Below are 18,379 nucleotides of genomic sequence, written 5' to 3' on the forward strand. Positions count from 1 at the left end.
AAGACATGAATTGGTGTGAATATACTTTGAACATAACCAGAGATATGAAAAATTTGTGCTTTATATGTATAATATGAATTACAATGCATTCTGTCATATAAAAAATAAAAAAAGAAGCAGCATGGTGGTAGAGAGGTATATACAAGAGAGTAAGCAGGTGGGATGGGAGTGGATACAATGATCACATCATGCCAATATATTTTGAGATAAATTCTTAGAACAACTGGCATGATTTTCTACTAGCTGCAACCCCCCTTTGAGAGCACTTAACCAGGCCAGAAGGATTCATTAGCCTGGAACCCGAAACAGAGAAGGGACAAGGACTATAACAAATGCAAATATGAGTGAATTATTAGTATAACAATATCCTGATAGATGAGGTTCCTTTTCAAGAAACTAGTCTGCTCATTTTATATAATATTCAGCACATTATTCTGCTTCAACTAAAGAATTTTGGTAGTGCTGGAATTCACTGCAAATAGAAAGTGATTTCTACTGAGAAGAATACTATTTAGGGTGGTGAAAAATTTTGTTTTACCTTTTACACTTATTTAGTTATTTTTAATTTTTTTCATTGGCCTGTCCACCCACCCTTCCATCCATCTGTCCATCCACACATCCAATATTCTAGGGATCTGGAGAATCATGTGTATTTAGCTCTCTGAAATAGTTGAGACGATTTATTAATAAATGCCTCTCATTTGCTGATAGTGTAAGAAGTAGAGAGAGGTGACAAGTCCAAGCCCAGGCACGGTTTCTTGCTGGACCTGGACTATAGCTCAGGACTCTGTCTCTGGATTTACTCTTGATCCTTGTCTGGCTTGATTCTCCCAGAGAATCTTGGAAACACGACCCTTCAAAGATCATCTCTAGGGTTGGGGTTGTGGCTCAGTGACAGAGTGCTTGCCTCACACATGTGAGGGTTCGATACTCAGCATCACATAAAAATAAACAAACAAAATAAAAGTATACATGTATAAAAAAGAGATCATCTCTATCATCAGCTCCTCCATAAACATGTGTCTTTATCTTTTCAACAGGATATGAGCTTCTCCCTTGAAGCTTTTCAGTTCTGACTTACTCCACTTTTTAAAAACAGCGATCTCTGTCCATGTTGCCAAGCCCCTGTACAACCTCTCATATTTATCAACAGGAAGCAATGAAAACGACCCCTTTTTTCCTTATACGTATGTGTGATTTTGCCAGTCTGGGTATAAAAGGGACAGAAAATATGGGACTTACTGTTCACGAAGACGGCAAACCTCAGGAAGGAGAGATAGCGCTCCCCTTCAATGGGGTTCCAGCCAACATCAGGGTATCCTTTGGCCACAAGCATGGGGCAGCTCTGTAGGCCACAGCCTGCCAGGTAGGTCACCACCTGCCAAGAACAGTACAAAAGTAAATGTCCATGAACACCTGTTATGCTACTATATTAAAAAAAAAAAAAGGTAACAGCAAAGACTTAGTATTGGTGAGGAAATAGAGAGCCCTTGGGCACCGTTGGTGGGAATGTAAAGTGGTGGAGCTACTATGGAAAACAGTATGGTGATTCCTCAAAAAATTGAAAATAGAATTATCATGTGATCCAGTAATTCCACTTCAGGGTATATACCCCAAAGAATTAAAAGCAGGGTCTCAGAGCTCTGTATTCAAAACAGCATATTTGCTGTAGCCAAAATGTAGAAGCAACCTGAGTGATTATTGAGGGATGAATGGATAAGCAAAATGTGATATATACATGCAATGCAGTACTATTCAGCCTTAAGATGGAAGGAAATGCTGATACACGCTACAACAGAGGTTAAACTTGAGGACATATGCTAAGTGAAATAAGCCAGTCATAAAAAAGACAAATACTACACGCATCTGCTTATATGAGGTAGTTAGAGTAGTCAGAACCATAAAGACAGAAAGTAGAATGGCCATTGCCAGGGGCTATGGGAAGAAGGAATAGGGAGTTAGTGCTAAATGGGTAGTTTCAATTTTATAATGTAGAAAAAATTACTGAGATGGATAGTAGCTATGGTTGCATATAAAAGAGTTTAATGACACTGAACTGGTCACTTAAAATAGTTAAGATAGTAAAATTTGTATTATATGTATTTTCATTACAATAAAAAATTGGGAAAAACTCCATGCATATATATTTAAGGCAAAAAAAAAAAGTGCCCAAGTTTTTATGAAATAGCTATGAGGCCTGTACTTCTAGGAACTAAAAGGTCTTTCATTCCCTAGAAGCTAGAGAGCACCCAAGATTTTTAAAGTAAATAATTCAGTAGGTTTGTAAGAAGAACCTTTAATCCACTTGTTTCCAAATAATCAATAAGATTGATTATAACTGTTATGTCAGTTCCTAGGTTTTTTTTTTGTTGTTGTTGTTGTTCATGCAATGGGGAATTGCCATTTAAAAATAAGCCTAAATAATGTGCATATTGAAATGTAAGAGAAGAGCCCTTTGAAGAACCTAGTCTGGCCACATTCGTTTGGCTGTGGTATTGCAAGGTCAACATGCTCGACCACTGAATAATGGGTGGGCCCTATGTAGTCAGGGGTCCTGACCAAAGCTCTGTATCAATAGTAGCTATCCAGAGTCACATGCCAAGAGAAAAAAGCCCAGTAAAAACCAGAATTTGAGTATTCTCTTTGCTTCCAGATTACCTGACAAATATCACAAAATCTCAGCCTAAATTCTTATAGAGATTATAGATTCTGTCTTCTTTCCAGCAGGTGTCAGGCAAGAAGCTTGGCAAATGAGCTTTGTTTAAAATGCAGTTGGGGCTGGGATTGTGGCTCAGAGGGAGAGCACTTGCTTAGCATGCGTGAGGCACTAGGTTCGATCCTCAGCTCCACCAAAAAAAAAAATATTAAAAAAAATAAAATAAAATGCAGTTGTTATTGTAATTTTATCTTTGATATTTTATACACATGGATAAAAAAGGAGAGTTCATCCTCAAAATTAGAAAAGGTGTCTTTTTCTTTCTCTCTCTCTTCTTGTGGTGGAGATGGAATCTAGGGCCTCATGCACACTAGGCAAGTGCTTTCCCACTGAGCTGCACCTCCAGTCTAGTCATTCTCAGATTTTAATATGTAGGGTCTGGTACACAGGAAGTATTCAATAAGTGTTTGTGAAATTAACTATGTTTGCTGATGTTATATTTGCTATATTTGCATTATTTTGTGAGTATAATAACTCAAAGGCAAAACTCTAAGAATCTTTCATTACATTTTTCCCTCTGAAAACAGTGAAGATACTATTCTGTTTCCAGCTCAGATTTTATTTTATCTTAAAAAAATGCCAGAGAAATGTCCATAGGAGCCAGTCCTGAATTTTCAGGACTACAGGTGCAGAACCCTTTACTGGCAGGAAAATAAAGCGTGTCTATGTCTGTTCATACATTGGGGTAGGGTTGGTGTTCAATCCTAATAGACCTAATTTTTCTTGTGATCAATGGGAAGGAGAAACTCCAGGGTTTTCCAGTCCTTTCCTTCATACCAACCTGGATAATTTTCCAACATTAGAACAAATACAAGTCGGTGGGGCTGTGCTGAGCCAACCTAACCACTTACACAGGGAGCAGCAGACCTCATCCTTCTTTTCAGATGTCCTACCTGCCCATCGTCCCTACATTGCCCTCTTCTGGCTTCCTCGCCTCTGCTCATCACATCTTACATCCTCCATGGGAGGCTCAGCATCTTTGTTGAGCAGTATGGTTTTAAAAGATGAACAGAGACTGAAGTGGGTATGAAATTCAAATCCTTGTGTTACGGCATTGTTATAGGAGACCCGTTAGCAGCTTTTCACAAAACACTTAAGTTTTTTTTTTTTAATTTAAAAAATTTTTTTAAAATTACCCTTTAAATGTATGAATACTAGCATTTGACTAAAGTCTATTCCACTAGAAATAGAGACCACGAGTAGACACAGTATTGAGGGAACAACTATTATACACAAAACCAATGGCACAGTGTTTGTATCTTGGGGTGTATGTATGGGGGTAGGCAGTGTCCCTTTGGCACAAGCTGTGGGACCTAGAGGAGCAACTTCTAAAAATTTCCTCTGATCATTTTCACTTATTCCTCTTGCAGCCAGGAGAGCTTACTACAATCAACCCTAAGTGATAAGGCCTGGAACTGTTCATAACAGAATTTTCAAAAGTAGGGTGATACCATTATGCCATCAAAATGGAAGGAAATGCTGACATATTGATAAAAATCATATTTGACAAACTCAGTAAACCTATTCTTTTTCTGACTTTTATTAGGGACTCAATTAGATCAAATAGCAATGTTTACTGAATCTGACAAAATAATAAAAATGCTTTTGCTTACATTTTTTTGTGCCCCAAACTATTATCATTTTGTTATGGTTTGGATGTGAGCTATCCCCCAAAAGCTCATGTATGAGATAATTCAAGAATGTTTAGAGGAGAAATGATTGGGTTACGAGAGCCTTAACCCAATCAATGAATTAATCCCCCTGAAGGGAGTAACTGGTGACTGAAGGTGGGTAGGGTGTGGCTGGAGGGTCCTTGGGATGTGCCTTTGGGGTATATATTTGATGAGCTGAGCTTAATCTCTCTCTCTGCTTTCTGGTCATCATCTGAGCTGCTTCCCTACATCACACTCTTCTGCCATGATGTTCAGACTCACCTTGTGCCCCGAGGAATGGAATTGGCTGTTTATGGACTGAGACCTTGATAAGCGTGAGCCCTCAAATAAACTTTAACTCCCCTAAAATTGTTCTGGTCTGGTCTTTTACTCACAGCAGCGAACAAGCTGCCTAAAATACATTTAAGCAACATCTCTTTGATATTGCCAAGACCCTAAAGAACAAAACTCAAAGACAAACCCCTCTATTACAGGCTAAACTATGCCCCCATCCCCCAATTTATATGCTGAAGTCCTAATTTCCTGTACTTCAGAATATTACTGCATTCGGAGATGAGGGCTTTGAAGAGATGATTATGTTAGGGTGGTGTCCTTATGTGAAAGGGAATCTTGGGCATACAAAACCTCATCAGGAATGCTTACACGCAGAGCAAAGGCTTATGAGGATGTAGGGAAGCTGGCCATCTGCAAACCAAGGAAAGAGGCCTCAGAAGAAACAATTTGCTAACACCCTGTTGTTGGATTTCTAGCCTCCAGAAATCTGAGACACTAAATTTCTAATGTTGAAGCCACCCAGTCCGTGGCACTTTATCATGGCTGCCTTGGAAAACTAGTATAGCCTCATATCACAACAGAAGTTTCTCTTCGGAGAAGTAAGATGGAGAAATACAGGCATTTTGTCTGCCTGGTTTAGGGTGGGCCCTCAGTAATTATTAGTTAACTGCATTTGAAATGGAATTTTCTAAGGCAAACACTTTAGGAAATTACTGGTGGGTAATTTTCATCTTATCCTAATAGATGGAACATGGTTCTGCAGCCTGGATGGGGATTCCCTGCCAAGGCTGAACCAATAGGACCTTCATGAGTGGCAATGACATTATCTACATCACCTGTGTGGCTATCTCAGCCAGATAAAGGCCACCTGCTGTGGTAATCATTTAATCAAGAGACACCTACTTCCTCTTACTCCTCAACCTGTCTTGTCTGAGCCTCTTCACTTTTACTGTTTAGAAGAAAAATATATATATATGTGGATATATATATTTTTTGCTCAGCTTCTCAGATACATTTTCTGGGCTTTCCTCATCCTCTTCACCTGTTCGTGTTTTTTTCATAGGTGTCTTCCTTACAAACTAGTGGTCCTTAGAGCTCAGGCCCACCTGTGTTTCTCTTCTTATTCCAGGCTGGCCGCTGAAGGGATCTCATCTACTCATGGGGCCCCAGTTGCCACCCATGCGCTCTATCTGCAGCTTAGAGAGGACTCCTGAGCTTTAGTAGAATGTAGTCAACTTCCCACTGGACATTGCCATCTGGGAGAGCCTCAGGGAACTTCACACATGTTACAACCAAAAGCCAACTAACTCATCCCTGCCTCTTCAAATCTGCTCCACCTCCTATTTTCCTTAGAGGAACAACTGGCCGGCTCGGTCTGATCAATGGCCACTGTTTGTCCTCTTAAAAGTCCCATGGACTCAAGCCCTTCTCATGTCTACCATGTCAAGATTAGCTGAAGCCAGCACCATCTTGTTCTTAGATGACTGCAGTGTCTCTTAACCTTTCTCCTTGCCTGAAATCTTGTTTCTGTTGTAGTCAGTTCTTACTCAAATCAGGATGTGTCTGCTAAAGCACAGATTGTGCTGCCTTGCTGCCCTGCCTGGAACCCTCCAGCGATTTCCATTGCTTTGGTTCTCTAGTGAGGCCCTATAATGACAGGGACCACTAACTCCAAGACACTCAGAACATTATCTCATCTCTTTGCCTCCGTATCCTTGCCCATAACTGGGGTGATAATAAAAAGGTTTGTTCTGAGGGTCACGTGAGTTAATTATGGGGAGGACTGAGAGTGTGCCCAGCACAGAGTGGCTCTGCTTGGGCGGAATTCTACCATTGACAAAGCCCAATTCCTTATTCTCTGCCTATTTCTAGCCATGCTCTCAGGCACTCTGTGCTTCAGTCATACTCTGATTCTCCAGTGTACGGTGCTCTCCTTGCAGAGCCCCAATACTCCTGGACACTTTCCCCAAAATGTGGCTAACAGACCTGTCCTTATCCCTTGGTCATCACTTTTTCTGAGTAACCTTCCTAACCTTCCTGACCTTCTGGTCAGGATGAGATGCTCTTCTCCCTCAGGCTCTTGAACCCACTATACAGTACATGACCACCTTTCACTGTCCAGCCTCCTTCTTGCCCCCCACTAGGTTGCTCTCCTTCACACTTAGAAAGTACAATGTCAAACAATAATAAATGCTGGATAGGATGTGGAGGAGGAGAGGGGACACTTTTATACTGTTGGTGGGATTGTAAATTAGTACAACCACTATGAAAATGAGTAGGCATGGCTGATATGAGAGTGCTAATAATAATAATAAATGTAGGGGGAGAATAGAGGTATTTTGGACTAGACAGAGGGGGAGTGAAGGGAGCAGGGGGTAGGTTTGTGCATATATGATTATATGACCTGTATAACTCTACATCATGTACAACCAAATGAATGAGAAGTTATACTCCATTTACGTATGATGTGTCTAAATGCTTTCTACTGTCATATATAACTAATTAGAATAAAAACATATTTTAAAAAAAGCAAAAAACAAAGACTAGGCATGGAAGTACCATATGACTCAGCTATAAAACTCCTCAGTATGTATCCAAAAATATTAAGTCATCATACTATAATGATACATGCATACCCATGTTTATAGCAGCACTATTCATAATTGCCAAACTATGAAACCAACTAGGTGTCCATCAATGGATGAATGGATAAAGAAAATGTGGGATATAAACATAATAGAGTATATATTCATCCATAAAGAAAAGTGAAATCATATTGTTTGCAGGAAAATGGATGGAACTTGAGACTATTATGTTAAGTGAAATAAGCCAAACTCAGAATGTCAAGGGTCATATGATTTTTCTCCTATGTGGAAGCTAAAGAGGAAAAAGTAAAAGAAAGGTGGGGGGCAGAGATCTCACGAAAATCCAAGAGTTCAGTAGAAGAAAGGGACCAGGAGATGTGATGAGGGGAGGGACGGGGGAAGTGCTGGGAGTGACATTGGCCAAGTTGTATTGTTACATTGTGTGCATGTATAAATATATAACAACAGATCATTATGGACAACTACACTGCACCAATAAAAAATGTGCAAAGAAACAAAGTTCAGTGTCATTCTTTTTTTTAAATAATTTGTGTGTGTGTGTGTGTTGCTGGGGATTGAACCCATGACCTTGTGCATGTGAGGCAAGCACTCTATCAACTGAGCTATATCCTTAGCCCTCAGTGTCATTCTTGCCAGCCATCTAGTCAAGGACAGTTCCATGAGAGAAATGGATAGAGATGTAGGGGTCAGTCCCCAGTCACCACCACGAGGAACTCCATTCACAATCTCAATAGAGGGCAACTCAGTTTTTCTGTTCTGTACTCAGAAAAAAACATTGATTATGCAACTTTTTGTCAGGTCGCTTCTTTCTTTTATATGTTAACTTATGAATTAGATGCCCAAGAACTTTGTCAGGAGGCATAGGGATCTGGTGATGCTCCACATAGACCAGTGAGGCTGGGCTGCCACATGCAAAGAACATAAATGCCCACATTCGTGTCTATGAAGCTGGCCTCAGTGCCCACAGGAGATCTTCTGGTCCTAATTACTGTGCTCCTGCCATATACTCATATTCTACCGCATGTTTGCAGCAAGTACACTAAGATAAGAGGCTCTGATGGAAACGCTGACTTTGGCCTGCTTTTTCTCCACTTGGCTGGCCCTATAGATAGAAGAGAATGACACACTGCTTCCCCAAGGGCCAGTTACCTTCTCGAGGTCTGGTTCCTCCAAGCCCAGTGCTAACTCGTTGTTGTCCATCACGGAGGAGGCTGCTACATCCAGTGGGGTGGACCCCCTCATCGATGGGGAGGCTGAGGAAGGAGAGAAGGAACAGAAATGGACAGGCAAAAAAGGCCACCCAGCTCAGAGCTGTGATTATAGTGCACACCAGCAGGCAGCAGAGGGCAGCAAATACACTGAAACCTGGTCCACATCCCTGTTTCCACAGGGCAGTCTGCCCAATTTAAGAGTAGCTGTTTGTTATCCTCTCTCCCCACAGTCTCATTACAGATTATGAGTACAGATTACTAGAAAATCAGTCCACAGGATCAGCGGGGGCAACATGTTCTCAAGAGCCTTTCTGATACAAAATTTTGTAGGGTCGCCTGTTTGGTGACCACTCAAAAGACTTAGCTAGCACTTGACCAATTAAGCCCAAATGATTTGGACATGATTTTGGAGCTGCCACATAAGAGTTTAAAAATAACTTCAAACAGCATTATTTCATCTAGCTCCACTAGGTTACCAATGCTGACTTTGAGTTTTCTTAAGTTTGCTTGGCTCTTAAACTTTAGAAAAACTCCTATTAGGTGGCATTTAAAAAAAAAAAAAAAAGGTTGGTAGCCTGAGGTTGCATTTGGCAAATAGAGGAAACATATTTCAGATTCCCAGTGCATGTATTTGTGTATTCTACAGATCCATTTGATTTCCATCCAGAACAGTGAGCTAAGCATATGTATTGAGCTGCTTTTCTAGTGGTAGTGATGGACTCATACTGTTTATCCACAGTGGCTCTTGGCCAGTCTGCCTTGCTGCTAAGGGATGTGCTTGCTGGTTGGCTGATAGGATAGGCATGAACCCTGCAGCCAACCTGCCAAGAAGTGATTAGATCCATGACCTTGGTCTTATTATCCCTGCTTCCTGGTCAGCTGTGTGGGCTAGGAGGAGTGTACCCAGAATATGTCAATTTCAGGCACCATTTCAAAACCCATGGGCCACTGGTCCCAAGAGAGAAGTGTGACTATGCAAACACAACTCTGTCACCCATGCTGACATCTCTACTTAGGTTGCAGAGTACAGGCATCTTTTTATGCACTTCTCTTTAGAACAGGCAGGGTCTCCTTTTGCATTTAAAGAAGCGAGAGGCTTCTTTCCCTTATCTCCTAATTGGTCAGTAGGGGGAGCACAACTTCTAGATCCGAATGGGAAGTTATAACATGACTTACATACCTAGGCCCACGCTGCTGTTCTCTAGCAGGTAACTTAGATGCTCAAACATGGCCTTCTGATTTTGCCGGCTAATTCGACAGAAATAGCAAAGGAAGCGGCAGCAGCTTGCAACCATCTTTGGGAAAGCAATCTGTAGGGAGGAGTAGGAAGTGTCAGAGAAAAGGGACTATTATGGGGCCTTTCTGAAAAGTCTGACCTCAAAGGGTCTGGGGATGAAGCCTTGCAAACTGTGCAGAGTTTGGAAAATGAAATTTCTTTTTTCCTTCCCCTCTCCCCAAGACTTATTCATAGAAGGGACAGAGTATGGAGGACTCCAAAGAAGAGGCTTCTAAAAATATTGAGAGCTAACTATAGTTCCTGAAATATATTTCCTCCCAAGGAATATAGACTTTAAATGAGAGTTCTGGTTTCCCTGGGTGTCACATGAGATTGCATGACCCTGCACCAGACTACTGACTGTTATTTCCAGCCAGGGAAGGAGTGAACAAGACTTATGGGAAATATCAGAAAGGCAGACGGATAATCAGAGAAACACAGAGCTCACCAGTATATTAAAACCTGTGTCTCCCAGGTCAAACCTAGTCCTACAATTCTGACAGCCCGAAGAACATTGCTCTGTCTGTGAGCCTTCTCTCAATTACTTTTGTCCTTGATAATTGCTCTCCTGTGGGCTCCTATAATCAGATTCATACAATTTAGTACGGAGATGCCATCTTATATTACTGTTGATTGTGCTTAGCTTCCCTGCTTAACAAAGTAATCAGCATCTCTATGCCAGGCCACATCTTATTTTTGATCCTACAGTGCTCAATAAATGATGTCAGTGTTAACTTTTCTCAGGATCCTAGAAAAACCTTGATTTCCCCTTTAGAATCATGGAGAATATTCTAAGAACCTACTACAGCTACCTGCTCTTGAGGAAGTCAGACGTGTGCCCAGGGATCTCCTGGATAGATTTAACTTTCCCAAGAAATCAGAAGAAAACCAGTGAGAAGGAATGCAAGCTTGGTTCTGATTTTCCTTCACATCTTCCCTGCCAATATTCATGAAGCTGCCCTGGAAAGCATTTAGTCCCAGGACTTTGGCACTTGACAATCTTCAACATTGAAACCCTATCCCATTTGCTGCCTTCAGAAGCCATCTAACTCTAAGGGGGACCTCAGCATCCTGAAATAAGTACCCAGTTATGCCCTTTCCCTTGCCAACAGGAGCTCCCCTGGCCTTACTGGGGAGCTGCCAAGAAGCCTGGCTGACAGAGGAAACGTGAACACTCCTGAAGGAACACTGCCAGAGTCATTATAGAGTTCTGTTCCCCCGTACAGCAGCCTACTCCTGACTCTGAGCAAAGCACACTGGATTCCTGAGTGGGGCCCAGAGCTATTCCACCTCAGAAGGGCTTCAGAATACAGAAAGTAAATTTAGCAGCTGAATGGCCCAGTGGGATGAGTGAGAAGAGCACCCAGCTTCAAGAACTGGAGCTCTGCCACAGCTGGACTCCCGCAGTGCTGTCCCATTGCTTGATTCTTTCCCATGAAAGTATGCACATCCCTTCCTCTCCCCAGGGAGAGTAACTGAGACAGCGGACTCCAGCCTTGTGCCACTGCCCCAAGAGTTAAGTTCTGGCTAAGCCCTCTGTGTACCATTACCTGTGATTTCTCTGTACCCAGCACATTCACCATCACCTCCATCACTGTCTCGTGCATGCCCAGGACTCTCATGAGGTTGGGATGCTGGTAAAACACCTTGTTATTCATTATGTCCCTAGGAATAACAATAAGAGAGAGACTGCTTATTAGAATCTCAATAAGAGAGAGACTGTTTATTTCTAAGTTCTGAAAATTTAGGGATGAGCACACACACACACATCAGGGTGAAGTAATGTAAAAGTGACAGGTTGAAAGAATAAGAAGGCACCAGGTCAACTGGAATATATGTGGAATATCTTTCTAAGTGGATAGGAATATTTTTATGTTCCTTACTTCTAAGTGTTTGCTTTTTCTTTTGGAAATGCTTCTTTCTAATGACATTTAAACAGTTGTCCCTTGGTCTTTTTGCTTATAATAGTTTTGGAGACAGTCCAAATCACTGGCTCTCTCTTCCTCTACTTACTCAGGGTTTTCTGTGTTTTCTTCTTTTTTTCCCTGTATCTCTCTCTGTACTTTAGTGTCTTAATGATGGGGCTATACTTTTTTTCCCCTAATTTTTAGTTGTAGATATACACAATACCTTTATTTTATTTATTTATATGTGGTGCTGAGGCTTGAACCCAGTGCCTCACGTGTGCTAGGCAAGTGCTCTACCAATGAGCTACAACCCCAGCTATGGGCTGTACTTTCTTAAAGCTATCTAATGTGAGGTACCATGAAGTTTGTGAACAGCAATTTAAAAAAATGAATGACATGAACATAGAAGAACAATTATGTCTTTAAGTCATTTAATATAAATTCACATAATGAAGCTGCAGGAAAATAAAGTTTTTGAAATGCAGCAAAGGCTTGTTAACTGGCCATTCCTCTTGCTGGGTGGTTATTTTGTGCCCATCCTGCCGACTCCTCTGAGGGTTGCCTGAGACACCAACCACAACCACCTGTTTTTATTGCTGCCATGTCTGCTGCAAAGCTGGGGAGGGACTGATTCTGCAGCTTTTTTCTTTCCCATAAAAGTCTCTTTATTTCTGTTCTTAAATTCCTGTTTGAAAGTTCACAGGCATCTATCTACCCCTCCCCACCAAGGATGCTCAAAATCCCTTTCCTGGATCTTGGTGATGCTCCTGTGGTGGGATGTAATGTTGACTTTGATTTTAAACAAATAAAATTGTGGACTTATCAGTGATCCTTTTTGGGCCTTGTTTTTTCATCTGCAAACTGGAAGTGCTACACTGCATAATTATGAGAATAACTATGTGGTTTCTAAGATGGAGCCATCAGCTCTTGTTAGCAGAAAAGGTGTCTCAGAGAATTAACCAAAATGATTCTGTAGGTGAGAAGTGAGAGAATATAGAGGGGTCAAGTGGCAACTGTTCAGAGGTGAGCCTCAGAAGATATCTAGTTAAAAGCTCAAAAGCTCCTGTTGTTTCTGTCCTTCTCCCAGATTTTTTTTGTAGCCTTCTTGGAGCTACTTTCATGAGATTCAAACTATGGAACTGCTTTTCTCCAAGACTCCTCAACATTGTGTTCATCAATGTCCGTTTGCCATGAGTAGCAGGTAGTCTGGTCTCTCAGGTTACAAACTGATGATTTAGGAAGACACAATCCCGTGAGAGACTGAAGGCTCACTCCTGCCACTTGAAGCACTCCTGAGAGAACTGCATGTGACTGTGCATGACCTACCCCAGCCCATTGATCATGAGCAGCTCCTCCTCCTTGCCCATCCTGACGCTGAGGAGGGACCGAATCTGGCCCAGGGCGGCCAGCAGGTTGATGGTGTCGCTCACGGAGGCCTGGCTGATGGTGTATGTCTTTCGCAGGGCCTGCAGCAGCTCCCCAATGCTGTCGTACTGCCTCCGGAGGAGGTTGAACATCATCCGCACCAGCTCTGCATCCTGAATCTGGTTCTCCTGGGCCCAGCGGATCATTGTCTGCGAGACTAGCTCCTTCAGTGTTGCTGGAAGGAGAAGAGGAGGAACCTCTGCTGTGGCTGTCATGGCTCAGAGAGCTGGGTGTCACAGCCACCACAACAATCAGACACATCGCCTGGTGGTTAAAGTTAAAAATATTCTTGTTTTGTGGATGGTGAAAAACATGCACAGAGGTAGAGCATATCATCAAAGGATAAATATGCCACCCATACTACAAAAAAAGAATATTACAATTATAAACTGAGGGTACTAAATATTCTATTTTGATGAAAAAATGTTTGAATTGATGCTGGAAACAGAATAGTAAATAAGACTCTGTCCTTGCCTCCTGGGAGCTCTCACACCAGTTCTTTACATTTTAATCTATAATCAAATGAAATCTTTATTTTGTAATACAAAACAGTAAGTACTACAATGGAGGTACTTCTAAGTGCCACAGGACACAACAGTGAGTGACCGACTCCAGGTTGGTGAAGAGAAACATGGGCCAGTGGTTACTTCCTTAAAGTAAAACAAACTGAGCACCAGAATTTCTCCCCATGGGTACCACCTCCAAGTAGCATAGAGATAACCATATACCATGATAGGATTAAGCAAAGCCACTGATTCTAGAATCGTAAAGGATATTTGAGATGATGTAAACATAATGATACACTAGGTGACAGTGAGGAGTGGACTGGGAACACTGTCAGGCCTAAAGACTTGGCCCTGTACTCCTGACCATCCGTCCACAGAACAGATCTGCTTGCCCCAGCTCTGGCAGGAGTCAGCTGCCACCCCATTATGAACTATTTACATAAGCATTGAGATAGAGAAACCTTGATGACTTTGAATTCAGAATTCATCAGAGTTCATGCTGGTTATGTAGAAATGCTACCAATTGTACAAAAGTAAAGGAAAGGTCACTGAATGACAGCCAGCCCTGGGCCTTTAGAGGTTGGACTAAGTGGCCCCTGAGAATGGCTGGCATCGCAACTGAAGACGAGCAGAGGGGAGAGGTAGATCTGCACAGGACATAGGAAGGGGTTCCTGTCGGAGCTCCTGGTGAGGCAGAGCTCACCCTTCCATGCTATATGCACTTCCAGGGCATGCCATGACAGAGGTGAGAAGCACTGCTCGTAAATCACAATCAAAACCAAATCCGGCACTGCCTATCATGTTCCTCCAAGGAATGGATGGTACTCATGTCCTGAACTTAAAACCAAGTGACAAAACCAGAGCCGAGGAGATGATGAAGGCCACTGAGTCCATTAGTGAAGGAATGAGGACTAAATGTGGATCGTGCCCTTGCCTGCCATCTCTTAACAGTCGAGCTTTCTACTCCAGATCACTCTATATGGCAGATGTCTGCTCTACATACAGTCTTGGCTCATCATAAGGGTATAAAAATAGAACTCAGTTACCAAAGCTCTAAAAGACATCTAGATGTAAAGGATTAATTTAACTCACTGCTGAGTCTATCAACCCTGTGGGTGTTTTAGGTTCAGAAGGAAGACACAAGCTGTAAAACTTGAAAAAGGACACCCAAGTCAGAGTGAGACACAGCCAACAGATGTTCTTAAGAGATCTTGCTAGGCAAGGACTGCTGACAATATCTGTCAGCTTAGATAATATCTGTACCCTCTGGGGAAGTTATTTATGGGCTAGATTGGGCTCCTCTCAGGAAACTTGTTCCCGCAGATGTAAAAGTTCCTGTTTCTCCTTGTTAATACTCACAGTAAGAATGAAAGCAAGACAGAAACAAGACACTCTTGTGCCCAAAGTAAATTTCTCTAGTGCCGTCCATACGTTGGCATGAAAGAATCATGGTTCTCACCACAAATGGCCAAATCCTCCGCAGAGAATGCACGTGTCATCACAGTCTGCCACATGGGAGAGGCAATGATGGGATCAGATAGAACTGTTAATCAGCTCGAGGGCCATCTTCTTTTCAACAGGGAGTTTTACAGAGTTATAATTGAACTGAGTAAATATTAGCTCTCCTTTGACTCAGCTTTCAGATTAATTCAGGATTTGGGTGAGCTCTTAGCCTCACACCAAATCAAATCCAAATCAACATTTATGGCCTAGAGAACAGAATCTAATCTCCTGCCTCTTCTTAGTTCAGGCTCACTTTGGCAGTAAGTATAAGTGAATGGGATATATCAATGCATCTGTGCAACCAAGTTAACACAGTTCTCAACACACAGTTTAAAAAATATGGCCCCCAGGTCCTACCAGAAAAGAAGAAAACAAAATTCATCATTGTGTGTGACTTATAGGTAGATGTATTCAGTGGAATGCATGACATTTGAGGCCACTTATGCTGGACAGGTTTTCAAGATCCAGTAAGTGAGGGAAACAATTAACTATAAGAAAACTGAGGGAGAGAGACATCCTCAGGAGTCCTGAAAAGCATAGATATTTTGTGGCCTGACACATGCTACAAACATGGCACCCACAAGCAAACCTGGGGAGAATCAATGAATTCTAAAGGTCTAAGCACTTTGGGGACTGAGGAAATGGAGCTTTTTAATTTCTTTTTGCAGGGTGGGGATGGGACCTAAAGCCTAACAGACCAGGCAGGTGTTTGACCACTGAGTTACAACTCCAGCCTCAAATGGAGTTTTCTACCTCTATTAGCGATGCTGTTCAATATTTCTGAGATTTTAATTAGCTCCCATGCACCCGCACAGCTGCCAACATGTACCAGAGTTAAGAAGTTAAAAAGAATATGTTTTCTAGAATGTGTTAAGCTCCCCATGTATCTGTACACATGAGGATTAAAATAATTAATGCCCATAACTATGTTTGGCATGTACTGTGGGCTTAATAAAGGTTAACTATTACTACCATCAATACGAGTAGTTACAGAGTATAATCTGCAGACTCAGGGGATTCAGGACCCTTTAGGCAGTTTGCAAGGTCAAATGTATTTTCATAATAATTCAAGTTTGCTATTTGCCCTTTTAATTGTGTTGACATTTGCAGTAATGGTACAAAAGCAATGGTGGGTAACACTGCTGGGGCCTTAGTGTGTGTGAATCAAGTTAGTAGGAATCAGCTATATTATTTATTGCCACATTCCTGGGAAGATGCCCTGTTTCACACAAGGATGTCCTGAATAAAGCAGTAAAAACATTAGTTTTATTAATAGGACTTTGAGTTTGCATCTTTTTACCATCCTGTGTAACAGAATGGTAAGTATACATAAAGCACTTATGCTGGATACCAACGTTCAGTGGTATTTCTTGAAGAAAAGTGCTTGTGTGATTAAGTTGCTAAACTAGCAACTGGTGAGGCAGTGCTCACCCTGCATGCCTTATGCTAAACTAGCCCCGGATTTCACGGAGTGCCATTTTTAATTAAAATAATGACAAACAGTGGTTGATCAGACTTGGATAACTGACGTTTTCTTAAAAATGAAAAAAGTAAGCTTTTAACTTTAAATGACAGTATTTGCTACCGACAATATTTGTTACCAATAATGAAATTTGAGCTTTCAAGTGAAAACTAAAATTTTGGAAAATGTTTATCTGCCACTGTGAGCTTTGACAGCTTCTCAATACGTAGACTTTCCTGATTAAATTGTTGATGCTAATAAATGTGCTTTTTCAATATATTATAATAAAACATGTCAACATCTGGAAGCTCTACATTATGTAGTGAACTAATAATTTCCATCATCCATGGCCAATGTGTGATGTTACAAAAGTATTCATTGGTAAGAAGAGCCAGTCAATGTGCAAGAAAAGCCAAGGGATTTTTATCCATTGTTCAAAAATTAACACAGCTTCAGATTTCACATGCCAACTAACTTTTGAGAATCCACTACTTAATTTTGATATATTGCCAGAAAAAATATGCACAACTGCATGACAAGGTTATGAAAAGACTCTTTTTCCAATTATTTGAGGTCAATTTTCTTATTCTTTGACTAACTGTAAAATCCACCTGAGTTCTATTAACTCAGACTTTAAAGAGACATTAAAACCATGTCACTTCTATTTTTTTTGCTTTGAAATATTTGTCATAAATGTTATATGACACATAAAGAAGTTTTAAAAATTATCTTTAGTGAACAAATATTAGACAATTTTCCCAAGTTTGATTTCTAATTCAGTAAACATTGATAGGTATAACTCACATAAACCAAAGCTTTTCAGGATCCTCACAATTTTAGTGTCAAGAGCTCCCAAGACTAATAAATTTGAGAACCACTGATGGATGCACAGGGTCTGTGTTGAGATGAGGCCACAACTGGAAGGCAAAGCTGTCCTACTCCTTTAGGCTGCACAGTTCTCATCAAATAGCTGAGACCTGAACTTGGAAAGTGGCAGCTCAGGCGGCTTTCTTCCCATGTTTGTTTCTGGATAGGAGGAGGATTAAAGGTGAGTGCAGAAGAGTAAGACCCTTCACATTGAGAAATAAAGTGGGGATTAAAGAATCATTATTTTTGAAAATTGAATCCTTGCAGTCAAGGGCTCTGGCTATTATTCATTCGGCACTAAAGTGCTCCCTGCTAGCCTGAAGGGCTCCAAATGCTTTCCTCTTCCTTAATTTGGGCTTAAGATCACCATCTTCAGAGACAGGAGGGAATCAGGCCTGTGTGATGCTGAGGCTTCGGGGCTTTCTCCTCTGCTCTGCAGCTAGTGTGGGACACATGGAGAAAAAGTAGGTTGCAGAAGGAGATGGACACCTTAATTCTCTGTCCCCAACATCAGCTTCATTTCAGCAATGACTCTATGCTCATTAACACTGGAAACTAGGGCTGTCAACCACAGAGGCTTTGCCCTGGAGTCAATGTGTATCTAGGACTCAGAACATACTTCATTTTCAAGTTTTCTGCCTGTCCTCACCCGAATAGCTCAATTACCTCCAGGTGTGTCACTTCTATATGAGCTTTCTCATCAAGCAGTATTTTCTGGGTATCTGTTAAGTGCCCAAGGTTGTCAAGTACTCTCTGTGAAACTACTCTAATAAGACATAATTATTACCCACAGAAGCCTAGTTAAGGAAGTGAAATCATACCTATGAGGCATAAAATTAAGTGTCAAATGATGGGTAAAACTGTGTTGTCCACAACCTTTAGAAAATAATTCAATTTATAAGAGGGTACAACTTTTGTAGTAAAACATACATTGGAATGAAATTTGAGAAGATA

The 18,379-nt window shown here is 41.3% G+C and overlaps 1 protein-coding gene across 1 annotated transcript in view; it reads right to left on the minus strand.

Moving 5' to 3' along the window:
* Nucleotides 1-18,379, minus strand: part of Ryr3 (ryanodine receptor 3) — a 517,407-nt gene that overhangs the window by 130,535 nt on the left and 368,493 nt on the right. Inside the window, exons 39-43 of the mRNA XM_058584663.1 lie at nt 12,989-13,262; nt 11,306-11,420; nt 9,660-9,789; nt 8,418-8,521; nt 1,243-1,378 (exon numbers count right to left, since the gene is read on the minus strand). Of these exons, the coding sequence (XP_058440646.1) occupies nt 1,243-1,378; nt 8,418-8,521; nt 9,660-9,789; nt 11,306-11,420; nt 12,989-13,262 (759 nt within the window). The remainder of the gene's footprint in view (nt 1-1,242; nt 1,379-8,417; nt 8,522-9,659; nt 9,790-11,305; nt 11,421-12,988; nt 13,263-18,379) is intronic.

The sequence above is a fragment of the Marmota monax genome, unplaced genomic scaffold (assembly GCF_021218885.2).
Source record: "Marmota monax isolate L192 unplaced genomic scaffold, Marmota_monax_Labrador192_F-V1.1 WCK01_AAM20220418_F8-fsc00001, whole genome shotgun sequence".
Classification (NCBI taxonomy): domain Eukaryota; kingdom Metazoa; phylum Chordata; class Mammalia; order Rodentia; family Sciuridae; genus Marmota; species Marmota monax.